The sequence below is a fragment of the Notamacropus eugenii genome, chromosome 1 (assembly GCF_028372415.1).
Source record: "Notamacropus eugenii isolate mMacEug1 chromosome 1, mMacEug1.pri_v2, whole genome shotgun sequence".
NCBI classification, from domain to species: Eukaryota; Metazoa; Chordata; class Mammalia; order Diprotodontia; family Macropodidae; genus Notamacropus; species Notamacropus eugenii.
The window spans coordinates 733,818,802-733,843,056 of record NC_092872.1 but is presented as its reverse complement, the minus strand read 5'-3'; the positions used below and the strand labels follow the sequence as shown (position 1 = coordinate 733,843,056).

General features: G+C 37.8%; 1 protein-coding gene across 3 annotated transcripts in view; it reads left to right on the top strand.

The window, feature by feature from the left end:
- The window catches only part of CTNNA2 (catenin alpha 2), a 1,515,416-nt gene that overhangs the window by 465,170 nt on the left and 1,025,991 nt on the right, over positions 1-24,255 (top strand). For all 3 annotated transcript variants that reach the window (XM_072637016.1, XM_072637013.1, XM_072637014.1), the window contains exon 4: positions 17,160-17,326. In XM_072637016.1, the coding sequence (XP_072493117.1) occupies positions 17,160-17,326 (167 nt within the window). The remainder of the gene's footprint in view (positions 1-17,159; positions 17,327-24,255) is intronic.

Genomic DNA, 24,255 nt, shown 5'->3' with positions numbered 1-24,255 from the left:
ATTTTGTAAGACCACCTTGTCCTCCAATATAGATACCACAGAACTCTCTATACTCACAAGGACCATGTGTTCTGGTTTTTTGTTTTGGGGTTTTTTTGCTGGGCAAATGTGTTTTGGGGAAGGGAATTATCTCCAACTGCTTGGCCAGCCCCTACATAGTGGTCCTCTATGAAGTCAGTGAGGCTCATCACCTGACATCATAAATGTACTAAGCCCTTAATTGAAGACTCTTTAGTTTAGCAATACTTGCCAATGTTTATAATTCTATTGTAAAAAGGATCTGAGATTGCTGGGCCACTCCCATCCAGTGATAGGCACCAAAGGAAAATTTGCATCTTAATTAAATTGCTTGGATTAAATTTGGCACAGAGTTCCTAGAATTTCATGCAAACACTTAGAGATTCTTATCTGCTAGCTCATGATATCATTTAGGAGTATTCTCTATCTCCCTTAATTCAGATTAAGAAATTGACATTTTTGTCTCCCAGATTCCCACCATGAGCCAAGATCTATGTACTCATTTATGAACAAACTACAATATGGTCCAGTAGTAGCAGTTTCTTTCTGTCCTTTTCATGTAAAAAGGAACTCATAGCCAGATCACAGAATCTGAGATTTGGAGAGAAATTCAGAGTCCATCTTGTATAACTCCAAAACAAAAGGAATCTTCATTCCATATCTGCCCAATGAATCACTATCTAGTTTCTATGTAAAGACTTCCAAACAAGGGTAACCCACTGCTTTCCTTAGTAGCTGTCTCCATTTTAGGATATCTGTAATTATTCTATTAGGACACTTCCCCACCCTACTAATGTTAAGCCTAAAATGGCCTTTTTGAAATTTCTGCCATTTCTCCTGGTTCTGCCCTCTGAACTAAAATAGAATAGCTTGATTCCCTCTGTCACATGAAAGCTTTTAAAATACTTCAAGATAGCTATCATGTCCTGGAGAATTTTCTCTTCTCCAAGCTAAAGATGCTGAGTGCCTTTAAATTAGCAGATTTCAGCTATCCTGTCTTGTGAATGAATACCAGAAGGCCCAGAAAATGTTGAATAATCTTTATAATTAGAGAGAAGAAGAGATACTCCTCAGGAAAAAAAAAAAGCTTCTCTTTTTCAGATACAGGAGGAAAATCCTAGCCATAGATGTAAAGCACTCAGGTTCACATTTGACTTCTTCTGTATCCTTAGTGTGACCTTGGGCACATCATTTAAAGTCTCATTTTCTTTAACTAAAAAAAAATGATGCCTCTCTGTACTCTGTGATTCCCACCTCCCATTTTTGCTCTATAATTAAATGAGAACATGTATGCAAATCAGTTTTAAACCCTGGAACATGATATGTCTAAGCTGCTATAAGCATGAATTAAATTAGTTTCCAAAAGTTGACAGTACAAAAATAAGCATAGAAGGTATATCAGCTGAGAGTCTGAATTTGCACAAAATAGCAGTCAGTGAATATTGAATTTATGAAGGAATTCAAAATAAGCTTTATTTGTAGAAAATAATTGAATATATTCAAATGTTTGACTATATTGATATATTTTCAAATATCTCTATATAGCATAAAGTGTGGTTTACCTGCTCATGACTTTCTTTCCTATTTTCTGTATTTTATTTAAAAAAGTTAATTAAACCTAAACTTAGTATTGATTCCTTTGCGTTTATTTTTTCATAATTGAATTCTATATATACATTTTCTATTAGTTTATGACCTCATTAAGTCTATACTGGCATTCTTTTCTTTATATATTTCTGTGTCACACTATACTTAACAAGGTTTATTCCCTCTTAAATTTATTTATTGATTTATTTTACAAGCATTTATTACCTCTTTCTCTCTGACCTTAGTTGAATAATTAAAAAAAAATGCTCCTAACCGTTATGCATAGTCCAGCCAACCCAATCTCCTCATTACCCGTGTCTCAAAGCCTATGTCTCATTCAGCATGTGAAGTTCATCAACTCCCTCTCAGGAGGTGGGTACCTAGTAGGTTCTTTTCAAACTCATCAGTTACAAAGCATGGCATCTTTTGTCTTGCTAAGTTTTGTGGCTACAATAAGAATAAAATTCCTCCCAGAAAAGGCTACAGATGAAATAATTAAAATCCATATGCTTAATGAGCTGTGCCTTCTGCAAGGTGGTGCATTACTGATCTAACAATGTTTAATCGCTCATAATATTCAGTGCACTTAATCACCAGTCACTAACATTTCTATTATTTTGCTTATTTCCCCCCAAACTTCTCATGTCATCGATAGGATGGGGGTTGGTGACATTTGGATTGCCACCTTCACGTGCTCAATCAGCTGTATTGGTAAATAAACAACATTGGATCTTATTAAATGGGTGAACATCAAGTTGTTCTTTGAAATTGAAATATCCTTGTACAAAAGGTTGTCAAAGCCCAACAACTCCAGCACTGGGGCTTGGTTGGGGAAAAAAGAGCTTACTGTGACTTTCATAAGTGTATAATGGCTAAGGAGCTATCAGGTGAATGGGGACTGGGAGAAACATTTCTGATGGCTGGGGTCAACTTCTTCCTCCTGCAGTAAAAACAACAGTTATATAGTCCTCAGTTCCAAAGCCCTTTGAATACATATTCCCAATAGCTTTCTGAGCTAGACAAGGCAGGAATTTTTGTCAACTTTTAAAGAGGAAAAAAATGAGTCTTGGAGAGATTAAATCATTTGCCCATGGCCACAAACAGCTATCATATGGTTGAACGAAGTCTCAACAAGGTTTTCCAGTATGAACTCTGACTTACGGAGTAGCATTGTAGCAATTGTAGCACATTGTCTCTGGGTCTTAGGCTCTTTATTGGACCAGGTGACTGGCCCCTCAAGGTCCTTCTGGCTCAAAAATGGTATGATCTGGCATACACTTAAAAATGGTAATGGCTTGCAATGCACTTCTGTCATTTTTGGACTCGCTTTCTTATTTCCTCAGGGCAGAAGGATCCTATATTGAGGACTGAAAGGATTCTCAGAGGTTATCTTGTCCAATGGTGTCAAACTCAAATAGAAAGGAGGCTGATGTAGAAAACCACAGATTATTATTTTCTATGTGCTATTGTACTTTTATTTATTTTGTCAAACATTTCCCAACTATATTTGTATTTGATTCAGGTAGCACTCAGGAATTTGGGGGTTATGAGTTTGATACCTCTTATCTAACCCAACACATTTATTTTAAAGCTGAGGAAACTGAGGACCGGAAAAAAATTAAGTGATATGTGCAAGGTCACACAGGTATGCTCGGTAAGACTGGGCCTTGAGCACTTGGCCTCTAGGATACAAGATCTTCCAAACCCTGTATCTTTTATGCCATGTACCCCAGACATCCATGTGTGGAAAAGCTAAGTTTGAGATCAGACATAAGAAATGAGTGCAGAGAGGCTAGTTATCTTCAGCATAAAGAGAAATGGAAGTACAAATGCTCATATATTTGTGATAAGAATGTAGACCAGATTTTGTTCATTACCCTAGATTGTGGCAACTGATATACAGTGCTTTCTTATGTGATAGGCAGCTGAAAGGACCAAACATCCTATAGCCTTCTTGTTTCCTGAGATAACAGGAGCTCTGGGATGCAGCGTGTTTTAATGGGTGTTTTGATGGAACCCATAATTTGTCTTAGACTCTGACTCTTCCCCTTCCCCCCAACACATATCAGAGGAGAGGAAAATTGTTTTGTTCAACCATTTCTGCACAGCGTGGGTATAGAGGACACTAAATGTGGATGGAATACATTTGTTTTCTATTCTGAGTTACTGCTTCTGAAAAAAAAAATAGGACTCATCTTTTTGCTGATATAAACCCAACGGCAGCTAGGAGATAGAATCAACACGCCACTAGGTTTCCTTTAGTCAGTGTTCCATTGAGGGCTATTCCAGAGGCTTTCTGGATCTCTGGACCACATAGCCTGACAAATCTTAGGCAGACTTTTACTTGATTCTTGGGTTTGGGTCAGTTTCCATGTCAAATTGACATGGTCTAAAAGAGGGAAGCTGAGAATAACAATAGGTCCAATTTCAGTGCATTGTAGTAATGAAGCAATTTGCATACATTATTTTATTTTAGTCTCAAAGCAACCCAGAGGAAATGAAACTGAGCCCAGTTTAACTTACTACACTGCTTGTTGTCATACAAGTAGCAAGCAGGCAAGCCTGACTTTAAAGCCAGATTTGCTTTTCCTTCCACTTTACCATCATGGTTTTCAGGAAGTCTGAGATATATTTCACGACCTTGGCATCATCTATATGTAATATCTGTTGTTGCTTGTCCGTCATTCTCGAAGAGGACCATGACACAGGAAGGTGATGCCTTGACATGCAAATGAATTGGATGCAAGTGAGAGAGATCCCTACCAAGCAAGAGAGAACTGAATTGTAGATGTGATGATGCTATCCAAACATAGCTCCGACAAATTCATCAATGGACTTTTGGTTACTACTCAAGCTTTGCTTTTTTCCACAACCTCAGTTCCTAAAGACCACCAGGTTCTGGTGTAAATCAGAGAAAAGTGGACCCACACAGATGAAATCAAGTTTTCCTGAGAGACTGACATAATTCTACTTGCCTTCTTACAAATGCGAAGGGCTTAGGAGAAGAGTGCCCTTGTATTTGTGCCTTGGGTGTTGTTGCCCCGCCATTTTTCACTTGAGTGTGACTCTTTATGATCCCATTTTTGGTTTTCTTGGCCAGGACACAATAGTGGTTTGTCATTTCCTTTTCCAGCTTGTTTTACAGTTGAGGAAATTGAAGCAAACAGGTTTGAGTGACTTGAGGATCATGCAGCTAGTGCCCAATGCCAGCTTTCTTGACTTCAAGGCCAGTGCTCCATTCACTGCATCATCCAACTGCCCTCACTTTTCATGACCCCATTTTGGGGTTTTCTTGGCAAATATAATGGAGTGGTTTGCCATTTCCTTCTGCAGTTCATTTTTTCAGATAAGAAAACTGAGGCAAATAGGTTTAAGTGACTTGCTCACAGTCACACATCTGGGAAGTGTCTCAGAATAGATCTGAACTTGGGAAAATTAATCTTCTTGACTTCAAACCCAGGGCTCTAGTGGAGATACTGCTAACATGATAATCAAGAGACCATGATTGCAGTTTGACTCGGTCAGACCCTAGCAGTGTAACCACGCATATGTCACGTTGTTGCTCCAGGCCTTGGTTTTCTCATCTGCAAAATGAAGGTGTCTGGTTAGAGGATTTGGTAGGTCTTTTACAGTGTGAAAATTCAATATATTTTTTTTTTATGGCTGAAATGAGAATGAATACTTTTATAAGCATACTTGAGAATTAGATAACCATGACTGTAAATGGCTTTCAGCCATTTTCCCTGCCTTATAGATTCCAAATATTAGTCATAATGATAAACTGCTTTGAAAATGATAACTGTCAACTATTGAATTGGCCTTTAAAAAGTTTTGTGACAGTATTTATTTCTCCCAAATGAGGGTTCTATCTCTATTGCTGACGGAATATAATATGATTACTAGGGATGTGGATGAACATGACATTTCACAGTAGGGCAGCCGGCCATGACACTTCAGGCAACCTTGATCCCTTCTTCTAATATAGTTTCTTTCCTTTGACTTAAACAGGTTAGTTCTTTGTTCTCAGGAATTTTACCTTAGGGAAGAGAGCTGGGCATATCAAAGCCAGACTTATTTAAGCTGGGTATATCAAAGTATCTCTGAAAAGCAAATGGGAAAAGCAGAGCCTAATTGTGAGAATTTAAAGTGAGACAAAATTGAGAATAGTCTACCTTGTCCTCACCACTTCCATACCCCTACAGACCTGTTTCCTTCTATCGGTGAAAAGAGATTAGGAAGAGAAAAATGTGGATATCATCACTTCTCATTTGGACTGTGATTAGAACCTTCCTGCCTGTACTCTTTTGTCCCTTCATTCCTGTTTCACACCACTCACTGTCAGTGAAATCCTTCGGAGGTTCTGATTGAGGTATGACATTACCTTATTCACAGTTTTTAGTAGTTCCTTATAGCATGTCAAAGAAAATTTTAAAAAATATGTATGTTAGCCTAGAGTTTAGGCATCTCTTACTCTGATTTCTGATTATCTCATTTTATACCACTCCCCTTCCCACACTCTAAATGGAAAACTTCCATCCAAATGGAGAACGTGTCAGTACCTCATTTTGTCCTGTCTTTTCTTTTTATTTTCAGAGGCCAAGTACCATGCTAGCAATCTCCTCCCTCTATAACTTTGTTTTCTGAGATCTTTCTTCAAGGCCTGGCTCAGTGGCACCTTTTCCATGAAGCTTCCCCTGGATATTTCCTGTTAGAAGCTAATCCTTCTTTCTTAACTCTTTCCTGCTACTTTGGTTTTGCCCCTTTGGCCACTTAGTCGCAATCAACCTGTATTATAGTTATTGCATAATACTTATGTGTCTACCTATTTTGTCCTCTTTTCCAAATTATTAGCTCCTTGGTCAAATGTCAAACTTTTACTCATTCATTCATTCATTCATTCATTCATTCATTCATAATATCCATGGTGCCTTTGACAAGTCAATCCTCTTCTCTATACCTCATTTTCCTTACCTGTGAAATATGAGTTTCTAATATCCCTTCTAGCTCTAAATCTATATTCCTATGAGAAAAAACTCATATTGCATGATAGGTGATGGTGAATTATCTGATAGCTGGACTTTCTGACATATCTGATGGTAAATTACTGGACTGGAATGAAGTCCAGCACATGGATGTAGTATATAGAATAAACAGCTAAGCAAGGCTTTTCTTATCTTTCACTTCATTCTTCTCATGATTTCTACCTTTTCTTTTTTCTGGCCTTTCTTCTGCTTATCTTCTCTGTTCTTTTGCTTAAAAAAAACAGTCTTTCATCCTCTCCATCTTTCCTTTGGGCTGTTGTTCAGTTGTGTTGGACTACCACATATCAGTGCTTTCTATGACAATGACACTGGACTGATTTGCCATTTTCTTCTCCAGTGAATTCAGACAGAAGTTAATTGACTTGTTCAGGTTCACAATCTAATAAGTATCTGAGGACGGTTTTGAACTCAGGTCTTCCCAACCCAAGGCCCAATGTTCTATCCATTGAGCCAAGCAACTGCCTCATCATTTATTTCCATAAGATTAGGAGTTCCAAATTTTTTCCCCATCTTTCCCCTCCACCCACTGCAAGACAGCATGCATTCTGATTACCCCTTCCATCCAATCTGCCCTCCCTTCTATCATACCCCTCCATTCTCTTATCCCCATCCCCTCTATTTTCTTGGAGGGCAAGATAGAGTTCTGTACCCCACTGCCTGTATATCTTACTTCCCAGTTTCATGTAATAACAATTTTTAACATTAGTTTTTAAAACTTTGAGTTCCAACTTCTCTCCCTTGCTCCCTCCCCACCCATCCTCACTGAGAAGGCAAGCAATTTGATCCATGTTATACATGTGTAGTACTGCATAAAAGTCATGTTGTGAAAGATGAACTATATTTTCCTCCATGCTATCCTGCCCCCAATTTATTCTATTCTCTTTTGACCCTATGCCTCCTCAAAAGGATTTACTTCTAATTACACCCTCCTCCCATTTGTCCTTTCTATCATTCCCCCACCCCATGCTTATCCCCTTCTCCCCTACTTTCCTGTAGTGTAAGACAGATTTTCATAGCAAATTGAGTGTGCATGTTATTCTCACCTTAAGCCAAATGTGATGAGAGTAAGATTCACTTTTTCCCTCTTACCTCCCCTCTCTTCCCTTCCATTGAAAAAGCTTTTTCTTGCATCTTTAATGTGAGATGTAATTTGCCCCATTTTATTTTCCCCTTTCCCCTCCCAATGCATGCCTCTCTCACCCCTTAATGTATATTCTTTAGGTATCATCCCTTCCTATTCAACTCACCCTGTGCCCTCTGTCTATATGTATATAATCCCTCCCACTACCCTGGTACTGAGAAAAGTCTCAGGAGTTATAAATATTATCTCATGTAGGAATGTAAACAGTTCAACCTTAGTAAGTCCTTTATGATTTCTCTTTCCTGTTTACCTTTTCATGCTTCTCTTAATTCTTGTGTTTGAAAATCAAATTTTCTATTCAGCTCTCATCTTTTCATCAAGAATGCTTAAAAGTCCTCTATTTCACTGAATGACCATTTTACCCCTGAAGTATTCTTTGAGTTTAGCTAGGTGTGTGATTCTTGGTTTTAATCCTAGCTCCTTTGACTTCTGGAATATCATATTCCAAGCTCTTCAGTCCCTTAATGTAGAAGCTGCTAGATCTTGTGTTATCCTGATTGTATTTCCACAATACTCTAATTGCTTCTTTCTGAGTGCTTGCAATATTTTCTGTTTGACCTGAGAGCTCTGGAACTTGGCTACAATATTCCTAGGAGTTTTCCTTTTGGGATCTCTTTCAGGAGGCAATTGGTGAATTCTTTCAAATATCTATTTTACTCTCTGGTTCCAGAATATCAGGGCATTTTCCTTGATAATTTCTTGAAAGATGATGCCTAGGCTCTTTTTTTGATCATGGCTTTCAGGTAGTCCCATAATATTTAAATTGTCTTTCCTGGATCTATTTTCCACATCAGTTGTTTTTCCGATGAGATATTTCACATTGTCTGCTATTTTTTCTTTGCTTTGGTTTTGTTTTATTATTTCTTGATTTTTTCATAATTAGCATCCATCTGCTCCATTCTAATCTTTAAGGAATTATTTTCTTCAGTGAGCTTTTGGACCTTCTTTTCCATCTGGCAAATTCTGCTTTTTAGGGCATTTTTCTCTTCAATGGCTTTTTAGATCTCTTTTGTCATTTGCGTTAGTCTATTTTTTACAATGTTATTTTCTTCAGCATTTTTTGGAGTGTCATTTCTCATAATTTTCATGCATCAATCTCATTTCTCTTCCCAAGTTTTGCTCTGCTTATCTTGCTTGATTTTCAAAATCCTTTTTGAGCTCTTCCATGCCTGAGAACAATTAATTTTTTTCTTGGAGGCATTGGATGGAGGAGCTTTGACTCTCTTGTCCTCTGTTTGCATGTTTTGGTCTTCCTTGTCAACAAAGTAAGATTCTGTAGTCTGATTATTTTTTTGTTTTTTTCTCATTTCCCCAGTCATTTACTTGACTTTTGAGCTCTGCTTCCAGTGGATGTGGGGGGATGTACTGTCAGCCTCTTGATCCCTAGAGCTACAGAAACAGTGACTGCAGCTGACCCTGCTGCTGCTGCTGCTGCTGTGACTGCTGAGGGTTCCTCTGCTCCTTTCCCACTTTCCTTTCAAGGCTGGGACTTGACCTTTCCACTGTCCTACACTAGTCTCACAGGCTTTTTCCACTGACCTTCCAATTTATTCTGACCATTTGTGGGTCCTGAAGTCTCAAAACCACCACAAGTACAAGAGATTAGGTCTCCCTAAGGCCTGCTCAAGTCCTGTATGTACTGACATGTCCCATCCTGGATGGACTTCCCCCTGAACCCTGCATGGCATGATAGACACTTCTTGGAAACCTTCCAGGCTGTCTTGAATTGGAGATTTGCTTCACTCCATCATTCTATGGACTCTGCAACTGCAGAATTTATTTAGAACCTTTTTTTTGCAGGTCTTTGACTGGGGGCAGCGCTCTAGAAAGCATATACTGTTACTCCACCATCTTGGCTCTGTTCCTCTCAGTTATTCTTAAACTAATTGAATGCAAGTACCTGTCCTGGCTATAGAATGTTAAGTATTCCAGTCTGTCAAATAAATCATTCTTTCATTGCAGTCTCTGATGAAGGTATCTTTACTTGTTTTGATCAGAAAATGGAAAGCTGAATTCTTCCACATTTTTCACAGCCCAATTTCTAGTCATTCCCATGATACTTATTATGTGCTCCAAACTTTGTAGGGTACCATGAGAATTCAAGAATATCTTTGTCTGTAAATCCCAGGTTCCCAGTGTAAAACCAGGAATGTAATAAGCATTTAATAAATTTTTATATAAATAGAATTCAACATCTTGAGTGTATACAAAAAGTAGAAGACAGACTCTATCTATTCTATCTTAACTATGTACTATTGAGTCTTCTAACAAAAATCTTTACAACTTTTGGAAATCTGATGCTGCTTTATTGGCCCCTGTTTCCTCAATTGTGAAATGAGAGGGTCTGATTAGCCATTTTTCTAAAGTTTACAGTTCTTTATTTCTTCTTGATATCTGAAGTGTCAGAACTGGAAGCTCCTCATTTTCTATCTTTTCCTTATGTACACTCACAAACAACTTCGCTCCCAATTAGTTTTATAGATGACACCATATTAAAACTCAGAAATAATATAGATATTCCTTAAAAATAAAAGGAATTCAAAAAAGTAGAAATATCAGTTCAAAGCCTAGTATGAAACCTGTCTAGTTTTGTAAACACATGTATTCACTTTCTTAAAATAAGTTAACTCTTTTGATCAGTTCTATCACCAAATCTGAATTATTGTAACAACAGAAAGTAGCAGGAACTGAAATTCCATATGCATAGTTTAAACATTCTAAGCATATTCTCTCATTTGCTAGGTTGTAAATGAAAATAATGCTTCCTGTGGTGGGGGTGGGGGTGGTAGAGAGGATTTGGGATGAGTAGAGAATGGCCTTCCTTTTTTAATGAGCACTCTTATCCCTTGAATATGAATCCTTTTTTGTCAGCTTTCAAAATATTTCCATACAAATGACTATTTCCTTGGCAGAAATTTGCTCTAGTTTTTGTTTGGTAATCATATATATTGTTTGAAGGGGAAAGCATATAGAGGCAAAGCAAGTTTATTTTCTCTTTCCTCCTTCCCTAACTTCATCTTATCATAGAAAACATCCCCATTTAATTTTAAAGTGATTCACAGCTTTGTAAATATCATAGGAGATAGCTTATGCACCTATACATCTATGTATGTGTATATACACGCTTGTGTAAATGTGTATGTTGAATGTATATAACTGTTTGAATATTGTCCCCTACCCCCCATCAAAATGTCCCTGGCATATAGTAAGCACTTCATAAATTCTTGTTGACTGATTCAGTACAGTGTAATAACTATTAAGTTTGCTTTAAAATTGGGGTTCTTTTTATGGCTCATATCCAAGCCTATATAAGAATGCAAGAACCATTAATGTTTTGGTCAGATTGAAATTTTATTGGTTTTGAAAAACTCAACTTTGAAGAATCTATTTTCTATATGTAGAATCAATATTTTTTCAAGTTAATTAAATCAAATAATCCTCCTATATATCTTAATCACTGAGGTCTAGCATGGTATTTCCAGTTCTAGCATGGTATTTCCAGGTCCATGGTCATTTTTCTGTTAATGTGAGCATTATATCTATTTTGTATGGAAGGTTGAAAAAAAATTGGTGCCTAGTGAAATAGATATTCTCCTGGTTCATTAAGTCTGCTTCAGTCTTTTATTCCTTGGGGCAGTAGGATTAGATTAGCTTTCTTTTTTGCTATATTAGTTTTTTTGGGGGGTGGGGAAAGGCTGGTCTCTTTCTGAAATCAAGTGTATTCAACACAAAATCTCTCTCAAAAATGAAAAGTTGTAATATCATCATTAATAGATTATAACCAAGGTCTCTCTTCTATGTTATAATGTTTTAAAACTTCACTATAGTATAAGTGGGTCCATTGAGTATTAAAATTATTGTTACTATGATATCCATAACCATTTATTAATCCCCTATTGTATTCCAGACACTATGCTTGGAACACAAAGCCAAAAGATAACCTCAACCTTGAAAGAGCTCACAGTGACAACATGCAGATAACTTTGTACAAATAAACTATATACGTATAACATATTGAAGATAATCAAGAGGCATAAAGATCCTAACATGAAAGGGGGATCAAGAAAGGCTTCTCACTGAAGGTGGGATTTTAGCTGAAACCTGAAGGAAGACAGAGACAGCCAGAACTAGAATAGAGGAGGGAAGAGGAATCAAGGCTTGGGGTGCCAGTCAGTGGAAACGTCCTAGATCTGGGCATTTTAGTTATTATGAATATTTGACTTGAATATTTGAAGAGCACTTTGTATAGGTTGCCACATTTGATCTTTTACCAATCAGTGTTGTCCTTTTGGAGATAAATTATGCTCTTATTAATCTTGTTTCATGCACCAACGCATATTCAGAGTTCCAATCAATTACAGTAGTGGCTGATGGCTTCCTGTAGCAGAGGTGGAGTGGGGGTGGAGAAGGGACCCTAGACCTAAGATTCACACCAATGTTTTCTCTTGGGATTGGTCTGTAACAAGTCAATATTTGTACTGATTTTTCCGGAAGAATCTTTGGCTATCCTTAACATATCAGATAATTTTTTTAGCAGCAAAATGTATATCAAAGAAGATATGACTGGTTTTTTGGGGTTTTTTTTGTTTTTTTTTTTTTTATCAGGGATAAGTGGGCTGGTGACAATGAACAATGTTGGGAAAGCTAACCTATTCAATTCCTTATTTTGTTTCTTTTTTGTCTCAAAATGATTTTTTAATTGGGAAGGATAACTTTTTAAAAAATTGTTAGTATTTTTTGGTAGCCCAGGAAAAGTGCAGAGCTCATCAGATAGTTACAGGCAATGAATTCCAGTTATGATTCCTAAATTAGCAAAGTCCTAGAATCCTGAAAGAATTGGCAATTTGTTTTTGGAGGATAGGAAAGTTTATGTAAAATTAGAGACAGGCATATGCCTTAGTTTTCAGGAGGAACAATGAGTAAATTCTTCTAACTAAAATCAGTGAGCTTGAATTCTATTCCTGAAAGACATCAAGTGGGTAGTTTGTACACAAATGAGAGAAATAGTGTTCACAAAAAAAAGTAGGCATGTATCAAAAATGTCTCATGCTAGACTCATCTAATTTCCTTTTTCTGACAAAGAAACTAGACTACTAGATTAAGGAAAGGCTTTAGATTATAGGATTTAGATTCCAGCAAAGCATGAGCAAAGTCTTATGTCTTGAGCTACAGTGGAGATGTGTGGGTTTTGTGGTGCTACAGTTAGGTGGTTTCTGGGACTTAAGCCTCAAGGAGTAGTCAGTCATTAGTAAGTCAATGCGAGCTTGGAGAGCCTTTTACACATAGCTCTTCAAGAATGTTTTCAATGATTGGACTGACAATATAAATACCATGCTTATTGGAATCACCATTCAATCCATTGACATTTTAAAAAAGATCAGGTGCATACTATGGATTTAGCACTGGAGGAAAAGAAATGAAGCAATTCTGAATCTCAAGGTGCTTATATTCTTTCCTCACACAGCTTGGGCTAGAGATCAATAAGGAACTGGAGATACTTAATCTGGAGAGGAGAAAGTTTATAAGATATGTGATAGCCTTCCTCAGAGCTATGAAATCAGATTAGACAGGGCCACATCCAACACAGCTTCTTATGCGTAATATATGGTCAATAACTATTTTAATGAATTCTAAATTTTCTTGTGCCCATAGGATGGAAAGTGATCAATTAATAGATAATTAAAAAAAACCCCCCACAGGTTTTGGTTTAATGTAAGCAACGTTTTCCTTAAAAGTAGAACTATCTTTCAAAGATGAGATAGGCCATCTCAAGAAATCATAGTCCCCTCCTCTGAGAAAAGAATGGACAGTTACCTGTTGTGGGTATTACAGATTGGTATATTTGCTGTTACAGTGTAGTTTGGACTAGTTGGTTCCTATGAACTTCCCTCAGACTTTTAGGTTATAGTATTCTGTGGCCACACCAGCGTGACCTCCCTTCCCTATTTGTCCTTTTATACCACATCACTATGTAGTAGGTGGATGAGAGAGAGAGAGAGAGAGAGAGAGAGAGAGAGAGAGAGAGAGAGAGAGAGAGAGAGAGAGAGAGACAGACACACAGACAGACAGACACACAGACACACAGACACACAGAGATAAAGACAGAGACACACACACACATTCGGAGAGAGACAGAGAGAGATGGATAGAAATAGACAGAGAAAGAGAAAGAACCAGGAAGACAGACACAAAGAGATATGCACAGAAAGAGACAAAGAGCATACTGGTATGCTAGGGTGTTGGTGGGAGATGTTTTTATCGCTTTTCTGTGGAAGGCTTTATTTGAATATCTGCAAAATTGATCTGATGCATGGGACTGCTGCTGGCTTAAATCTCTATTTCCAAGTTACCTGCCTTCCCTTTAAAGTTTATCTGGTCCTTTAGGACCAGATAAATCTTGCCAATGTGCCTTTCTGACAGTACAGTAATGAATGTTTAAGTTTCATATGGGCTGTAAAACTTGAGGTTGTTTGCGTTGAACATAAAGACTGAGCCAATCTGCAAGTCTAATGTGGCCATTGTAGATGGCAACTTCCTTTCTAATCCAACAGTGTAATATATTTCATATACATCGACATATTTCCTGGATCTAAAATAGTATCATCATGAGGATGAGTGTTTTCTTTTAAGCACACACTAAAATTGCTTCATTGCATCCAGATGCACTGCAAAATGTCAAAATTTTGCACAGGAATCCACAACAAAATGAGCCATGTGATGATAACAAATTTCATTTAAAACCTATAAATTAACCAAAGAAAGATATTAATTTCTCTTAATTTTTTTAAAGTGGAAGCTTATTTGGGGTTGATGTATTCCTAATGTTACATTGGTTAAGGAATTTTTATCCTTAACTAACAAGAAAATTTGAATAAGTAGATTTGTCTAGGTAATTCATTTTGGATAGAATATAATCTTGATAAAGACAATGTCTTGTGTTTCATCTGCTGCTCATTCAGTTAGTTTTAGTTTACTCCACTTTTCACAGCTGACTCATTAACTTTTCCCTATCGCCACCACTAGGCCTAGATGCCAATAAATAGGATTCATTAGTCAAAATGGAGACTGTGTTTGTGTGTGTGTGTGTGTGTGTGTGTGTGTGTGTGTGAGAGAGAGAGAGAGAGACAGAGACAGAGACAGAGATAGAGACAGACAGAGAAGGCAGAGACACTGAAAGAGGCAAAGGCAGAGATAAAGACAGAGCCAGAGAAAATGAGCATTCATTTACATTAATGGAAAAATAATCTAAATGTGTTCCCTGTTCCTATTCAATCAGTAGCATCATAATATAATGGGAAAACTCTGAATTTGTTATCAGAAACACTTCGTTCAAGTCTTGACCCTACAATTTAATGCCCGTGTGAACTAGAACAGGAAGGTCCCTTAACTTCTCTCTATGTGGATCTCAATATTCTTATCTTAAATGGGATGATGAGATGACAGATTAAACATGACTAATAGGGAATAGATAGCCAGAAGAAGGAGGGACATGGTAACAGAAACTATAAGTAATAGCGTAGTAAGATTTTCTTCAGTTCCTCAGAAACTTCTAGAACAGATCATCAAAGAGATGGTTGAGGAACATTCGGAATAAGGAGTGATTGCCAAGATCCAGCAGAGCACCATCAAAACCGGATCATGGCAGACTAAACTCTTTTTTGATTTTGACGTGATTACCAACCTAGGAAATGAAAGGAGCCCTGAGAGCTTAATTGACCAAAACTTTAGCTAGCACCTTGTTCAAATATCTCCCTGTTTTCTTACAGAAGAGGAGAGATGTATACTAAACCAATGGTTTCCAACTCAAATAGAATTGACTTCCTGACAGCCATATTTTGACTTAGAAAACCACAAATTAACATTTTAGTTAACATAAAACCAATATTGTTTAATTATTTTGCACATGTTATTGCTATTTATTTATTACATTTTCTTGTTTATCACATTTTTATCTGGTTCAAGGTGGGAGTTTGGATTCTGCTTGCTCATTGCGGCTGTACTAGACATTAAGACAATTAGATGGATTCAGACCTAATTTGAAGACAGCCTTCAGGTCATGGTTATTAATCAGGCAGAGTCAAAGTGAGAGTGGCAGGAGGTCTTCAGCAGAGTACCCTTGGGATCTGTGCTTGGCAGTGGGCTTTTATATCATTCACATGAATAACCATATGAACGAAATGTTTATCAAATTTGCACAGTCTTGACAGACTAGAGCATTGGACTGAAGCTAAGGAGACATAAATCAATACAGATCAATGGAAAATCTTTTACTTAGGCAGTAAAATCAGCTTTACTGGAACAAGATGAAGGAGGCATTACTATATAACAAGTATTCGGAAAACAATCTCTTTTGTGTTTGCTCTTGTTTTAGTAGTTGGCAAGCTTAATAGGAGTCAACAGTTTGATGTTGTAGCCAACAAGCTAAAGAAAACTTGAGCTAAAGAAAGCTATATTGATACCTATAACTTCCAGTAATAGGGAACAGATAGTCCACCCTCTTCAGCCCTCCTGCGATCTATTTCATTTAGGTATTGATACCACAGAAAGACTTTTAAAAGCTAGAGAATTCTCAGAGGAAAAGAAAGAAAATGATGAGGTCCTTGGATTTATATCAGATGAGTATCAACTGGGAAAAAAAAAAGAAAGAAAGAAAAAGGGGGGGGAGGAAATGTATTTTAGCCTGGAGGACAAAAACATCTGTGCACATGTCAACTGTCTTCCATTATTAGAAGGGCTGTCAAGTGGACAAAGATGACATTTTTTTTTGTCCCCAGAGAGTCAGTGGGTTGCCCTGTGAGTAATGGGTAGAAGTTACAAAGAGGCCAATTTAGCCCCGGTGTCAGGTATAATTTTCTAATGTTCCAAGCTGTCCCAGAGGGCGATGCGCTGCCTCAAAAGACAGTGGGTTCCATCTCTTCTGAGGTCTACAAGCATTGGCTTGATAGCCACTTCTAAGATATATTGTAGGCAATTCCTTTTGCATATGGTTTAGACTTAGATCACTGCCAACATCCCATACTTTTTTCAAATGCCATGATTCTGTGTCTTTGTCTCTTCTGTGATTTCCTTTTGTTATGTACTCAGACAAGTAGTACCTTTTATGAGTAAATTCAGTCTAGGAAATCTCCAACCTGTGGTTGATGGTAAACACACATAGGATTTTTTAAGGTCTGTACATAGCATGAGAATTGGCTCCTTAAAGAGACTTCATGGTTGTTGAGGTTCAAGGATGATCATTGACATTGTCCTATTAGCAACAATATATTTTTCATTGATTTTTGGAATAATCGCTTGTTATTCTCAGCATTATCCCTTTAGATGTCAGCATAATCAGGTCCTGATGAATCCTTGGTTTCTCTTTTGCCTCGTAGGTGAAACCATGAGAATCGCCTCTTCAGAATTTGCTGATGACCCGTGTTCGTCGGTGAAGCGCGGCACCATGGTGCGAGCTGCCCGAGCCTTGCTCTCCGCTGTTACTCGTTTGCTCATTTTAGCTGACATGGCCGATGTCATGAGACTTTTATCTCACTTGAAAATCGTGCGTATGACTTGAAAATCTCTCTTGTTTGGGGACAGTTTTGAGCCATGGAATGGCAATTAAACATTAGTGACCGCCTTTTGGAGATGCACATGGTTATCATCTGATTTGTCCTACTGGTTTTGTGCTGTTTCCTCTAACGCTGGCATGATTAACTTTTCAGGGTTGTTTTGTTAGTTAAATGCAAGCAATAATAGACAACCACTTCCCTCTTCAAGGAAACACAGCTCAGTGTTCCCTTTATCATCCAGGGTAACACCAAGAAATTTTTCACTTCTTTTTTAAGGGCATTTTATAGAGAAGGAGGGGGACCTGAAATTTCATTTGTCTCATTCCTAGATTCCGATTCAAAATTAGCTCCTTGACACTAGTGGTTAGCATGTCCATTATTCCTGTTGACTCTCCCAGTGGCTCCCTATTCCCAGTTCATTTTAACTAAACTCAGACTGTGTTGGAATTAAATATCTTGGGCCAAGCCTGAGATGAGTAAGGCAGAAGTGACACAAGCCAGTAACTCTCTTTTCTGTAGGCAGACCTAGGAAGTGAAGCATTCCTTAGGACTGGACTTCTTCCTGAATAATAGTTTGTCTCAGTTGATCTGCCTGGACCTCTTCTAGTCTGTGTTTTAAGGACACTGACAAAAAGCCCTAAAAGCTGAGATTTCTGATCATAGACATCCCATTTTGGAATTCTGGGAGCTGGATTCAAATCTAGGTTCTGCTGCTTACTAACTCTGAAACCTTGGTCAAATCCCTCCAACTTTCTGAGCTTTGGTTTCTTTTTTTTTTTTCTTATTGCAAAATCAGAGGGTTATTAGGGAGAAAGGCAGACTGACATTTTTGGCGGGGAGGGGAGAGCTACCATCAGAGTCAGAAAGCCATGGGGTCAAATCTACCTCTGACCATGGATGAGTTATATAATCTCTTAGAATTCCAGGCAACCCTTGAGTCCTAAGTCAGAGAAGACTTGCCTCCCTGCATGTCATAGTGAACCATCAGTGAGAAACCTCACCCAAGTCATCATCCCGAATGAGCCCTGGCAGGAAAGAGAACTTCCTTTAACCTAAATATTTTCAGACTCAGTGATGACGGGGTGACTTTTCATGGGCCACCTCTGAATTTTAGGAGAGGGAGCCATTAAAAATAATGGCTAATAATGCTAAGAATTATTGCTAACATTTATGGAGGTCTTTAAGGCTTGCCAAGCATTTTATATACCTTTTTTTCCTCATTGAAACCTACCAATGTTGCTGTGAGGCATGCACATTTTGTGTCTCTAAGGGGCATTGGGAGATGGCCTAGGCTCATATCACTAGTCAAAAGAGGAATGCAGCTGGTGTCTACAGCAAGATCCAAATCTCTATTCCTTATTCCAAGTCTACACACTCTCTGCTAACTGCATCTGCCTCCCAGTCAGTGGGTAAGACTTTTTGACCTATCCCATTTCCAGCTTAGAGAGGTAGAATGCCATCATGGATAGATTGCTAGTCTTTGAGTCAGGAAGGCCTGGGTTTAAGTCTTATCTCCGGACACAATTTAGTTGCCTGGGTCTGAGTAATTCGTTTAGCCTCTCACTGTCAAGCCTGTTCCCCTTCTTCTGCAAGTGCTCTAATGTTATAAGTTAGGTATTGACATTGGTGCAGGGAGTTTCTACTGAGGCAGTTCTTAAAACAGATGAAGGCACAGTTTCAGATTTTGAAAACAAAATGAAACCAACTTTATCATGGAACATTTTTTCAGAACATGAATCTGGCTAAAGTCATCATTATTCAATACAGCCTCATCCAAATCAAGCTGCTGGGTCCCCTGATGATAGAAATGATCCCTATTATGTTCATGGGGAGTTAAAGGAATAAACCTAGTAGAATGTGGAGTGCGATGATTCTCACTTTCATAAGAGTTCAGTGCCCAAGTTTTTGGGGAACCAGGGTTGGAGTACCATCCTGGATGTATAGCCACTTAACCTTTTCAAGGAGTTTATTAGGACTATTCTCCTCCTCCCTTCATGGGCTTGTCATCTGTGCACATCCCCTTGACCCACCCTTACCCCAACAGTGGAGAGGATGAGCATGAATATACAGTTGGATGTTAATGGTGTTAATGGAATTGCCTTCTTTCTGATATTGCTAAGATTGATAGCCTGATGTCTGTGTGTGTGTGTCTGTGTGTGTGTGTGTCTGTGTGTGTGTGTGCGTTTAGGGGACCAGTCATGGGACGGGGAGGGAGACTGAATGGAAAGGCTAATTTCTCTGTGCTCACAGCCCACATATGGAGACTGCCCTTTAAACTTATCCCTAGAATTCTGAGGACAGAGGTTCTTACTGAGTGTCACTGTGCTTCTGGAATTTGCCTAATTTGGACTGTCCAGTCTGGGGCACATTGAGTCAATTGCATTATCTTCCCTAATGCAAAATCTTGGGAGAACATACTTATTGCCAATGCAAGGAAAGGTCAGCTCAGCCATGCTAAGTAGCCCTGCTAGGCTGTCAGTTCTGTTATCAAGTACCAGCATGGGTTAGAGAGCACCTTTGTGAGCGGATTCTGAGGAGAAGTAACAGAGCTGTGGTAGAGTGGCACCATCTAGTGACTAAATTCCAGAACTACAAGTGGCTGTGCAGAACCTGTGTTAGAGTTCTATCCATTTGAACTTTGGGAATAGACCTAGTTGAACTGCATTGCACTTTGCAACACACACTGCAACAGGCATAATGTGGGATGTAGGTAAATAGATAGACAGACATATAGACAGATACACAGATAGATATAACAGCATTTTCCATTTAATTTGTATTTTGGGGGGAAACGTCTATGGCATACAAAAAGAATATATACCATTATGAACACAATTTCTTCCTGTTTTTTCTTTTTCTTTTTCTTCATTTCATTTTTCTATCTTATTCTTTACTTCACCTATTTTTGATTTATCTTGAATAGAGGGGGAAAAAAGCTTTACATATCTTTTGGGTATAAATCACTGTATAGTACTGTTTGACTTTTTTTTCCTAGATAAAGAACCAAACAGTTTAGTTACATACTTTATTGCTAATTTTAAACAAGGTTAAATATTTATATTCATGTGAAGAACACAGCTGACAACAAAAGTGACAAAATTTATTATGGTGAAAATGTTTTGCTAAAAATCTTTTAAATTAGTTTACCTTATGTAGACTAAGCAAAACGTCTCCCATGTCCCCTAGAATGCCATGAACTTTGCATCATTTTACCAAATCAAAGATTCCTGCCTTTAAATACTTTGTATTGCATTACTGTTGGGATAATAAATGTCTAAACAGAAGACATGGGTTTACATTTGAGCTTTTCTGCTTAATGTCTGCACAGATTTACACAAATCACTTTTCTGCGATTCTATGCCTTAATTTGTTTATCCATTTATCCACCCATTCATTTATTGGTTAATAAGAGGGTTTGGCTCGATTTGACCTCCAGAGTTCCTTCCAGATGAAAAACCAATAAAACCCTCTATATTATTTTCCCTATGTAAGTAGTGTAAAATTCGGAGAACGTCAAAGGTCACCTAGAACACTTTTAAACATATCCAACAATCATGAATGTAGCCTTTTAATTAAGATATACAGTAAAGAACAACTGATTACCTACTGAAGCAGCACATTCCATTTTGGTCCAAATATCATTAGCATTTTTTTTTTCTTACACCAAGTCAAAATCTGTCTTGCAGCAACTCCTCCTTCCCCTTGCTACTAATTATGCCCTTTAATGACAGGCTAATCAAGTCTCATTTTTCTTTTACATGAGCCTTCAAGCCCTTGAATCATGTGCCAGTGATCATCATATCTCCCCCAACTCTTCTGGTCTTCACGCTAGTCATCCTTAGTTCCTTCAACAGATACTTATGTTGCCCTCCACTATACTGATATTTCTCCCCTGGATATTTCAACTTATCAACGTCTTTCCTAAAAGTTGATGCCCAATGTCTAGTAAAGTACTCCACTTCTGTTCTGATGGTGATGAAGCACAGCAGCAATTAATTATTCCTCTCTTTGGGGCTGTTGGTGACACAGTGGATAGAGCACTAGAATTGGACTTGGAAAGATCTGCGTTCAATTTTACCCTCAGATTTGGATGAGACTGGGCAAATCATTTAACCTCTTGTTGCCTCAGTTTCCTCATCTGTAAAATGGAAAGAGTAATAACACTTATCTCACAGAGATATCAGTATTATATTATGTGCCCAAAATTGCATTATATTTTAAAACACTTCTCTCTCATGATTGATTCATAATAGATTTTGTAAAACCTCGAGATTTTTATTATATAAAAGTTGTATAATGCATATTGCCTACCCAAATCCCTTTATCTTATGCTTATACATTTTGAACCCCAATTATATATAATTTTAGCCTCATCTCTTTTAGTTCAGGGTTCTAAATCATTTTGGATCCTGATTCTAGCATCAAGTGTGTTTGGATCCTGGCTCTAGCATCCCAATATAATGTTATCTAGCAGTTTGATGTGTGACAGCTATGTTTTCAAGACATTGATAAAAATGTTAAAACATCCCTTTAAGCAGGGGAGGTACTCTAATATAGACCACCATCGAAGCCAGAGTCTACTTATATATTTCACTTTTAATAGCCAGTGGTCTCAAAATTGAATATTATGCATGAGTTTTCATTCCCAATTTTTTAAAAAAAATTCACTTATCACTGTAGGTTTCCTAATTTCATCTGCTCACACATATGTTCTTTAGGATTTGTAAACCATCACCAAAATGTTTGCTTACAGTCACATGTTATTACTTACCTCTGGGTACCTTTCTGGGTTTTTTTTTTTCAAATTCCATTTGGAAGGCATTATTTCAGTCTAAGAGCTGAATGCTCCTTTCCCTGCCACAGGTGGGCATTCGAACTGGCTTTTGTCAGTAGCTGTTCAAATCCCCATGAGTTTTTTGTGTTGTTTTATTTTTGGCGGGGCGTTATGTTGCATCTGTGAAAATAAATTTGAGGACTGAGCTTAATGAGACGAAGTTTTGTGTGTGTGTGTGTGTGTGTGTGTGTGTGTGTGTGTGTGTGTGTGTGTGTGTGTGTGTGCTGGATAGAAACCTCATACAGAGGATATTGAAACAACACATGGGACCCACAGAGCAGAGTCAGTTTCACAAGGCAAATGACAAGTTGTGCCCTCCAGTAAAACACCACAGTAGCGATTTACATGTCAAATACCTCTGTAGGTATGCAACTGTAATCATTTTATATTGTCAAAGTTGCAGCCTGGTTATTTACACACTAGCCACCTGGTGTGTATCACAATCAGTTGACTTTCTAAGGACTTTCGTTGATATGTCATATTTCAGGCATTTTGAGTAATTCTGCATTTCAATTAGCAGCCAGGACCCCAGATCTTTTTATATTCTACTTGCTCTGAATTAATGTAATCAAATTATATTGTTAATTTTAGCCATCATAAAGGCAGTGCATATTGTCACTTATGTATTCCATAGTAAATACACATTTGGTTTATCCTACAAATAACACTGCGCTCATTTCATTGTTGCAAAATGTACATAAAGTTTTGACATACAAAGTATGGTGCTAGACATGTGTGTGAGGATGTGTGTGCTGAGGATGCAGAGATTCCTCATAGAGATTCCCTTCAAACACGCCAAAATAGAAAAGAGACATTTTGATGAACAGGTTTGGAATATTAATAAGTACCACACCTACCTTTCCCCAAGTGCTTTCCACACAACAACCCCGTGAGGAAGAGAATGCAAATATTTCGTGTCTGTTTTGCAAAATAACAATAGAACATGAATATCACATTCCGTTAGAATCGCATAATGAGATCCTTAAAATGACTAAAGTGATTGAGGATTAGCATTATTTTTCTCCTGATTCAGGCAGTCTTGCTCCCAAACTACTCTTCTGATCTATTTCTGACTATTTGTGATTTTTTATTTTACTCCTGGTCTTTGCATTCTAGGCCCCTTAGTGTCTTGTCCTCAATTTACTTTTTTAATCTGTCTCATATTATTTACCTTTACCTATTTTGCATTTAACCAAATTAGGTTATTCTTTTCTTCCTGTTATTTTTCCATATTCTGTTTCATTTCATCTCTCTTTATTTGAAGTGAATTCCCTTCTACCTTCATCTTGATCTCCCAAAGTCCTTTGCTTCCTTTATGACCCGACTCAGTTACCATATCTCCTATGAAACCTTCCTTTTCTGTTGTCTCCCCCTCTCTGTGCAAAGATGTCCTCTGCATTCTTGTCTCATAGTATTTTACAGGGCTCTTACCTTTCACTTTTCTCATTATTCCAGGCATTATGATTACATACCTTTTGCCCTCATTAGACTGTCATAGAATTATAATATCATAGTTAGAAGGGCATTTCCCTCATTTGGCAGCTGAGAAACCTGAGGCACAAAACAGGTGACAAAAACAGGCTCACACAGCCTGTAAATGTCATAGGTAGTTTCCTAATTCCAGATGTAGTGTCCTACCCATATACTCTTTGCTATAAACTGCTTCAGTGATGGCCCTGTGCTGGATATAGCTTTTTCTTAGATGCTAGCTTGGTGCCTTTCTAGGTACTTAATAAGTGTTTGTTGAATGAATGAATGAATGAATGAAACATGATGAGAAAGCTAAGATTCAATGAAAGGGATCAATCATATACCTAGTATTTCCTGACTTTGTGACTCTTTCCATGAAACCATGCTTGCTTTTAATCTACAAGATCCCAAGCCCAGTGGAGCTATCAAATATGTTTTTTAGGATATTACAAACCTTTCTAAAAAAGTTGCAGACCTTTCTAATAAGTTACAACAAGCTCCTTGCTCTTCTGGTGCTGTGCCATTAATGATGTGTGATGGTAGGTTCCCAGGAATGTTGGCCAGCAAACAGCCAGCAGTGAGTGACATGAGATGCCATAATATTTACCAGGATCC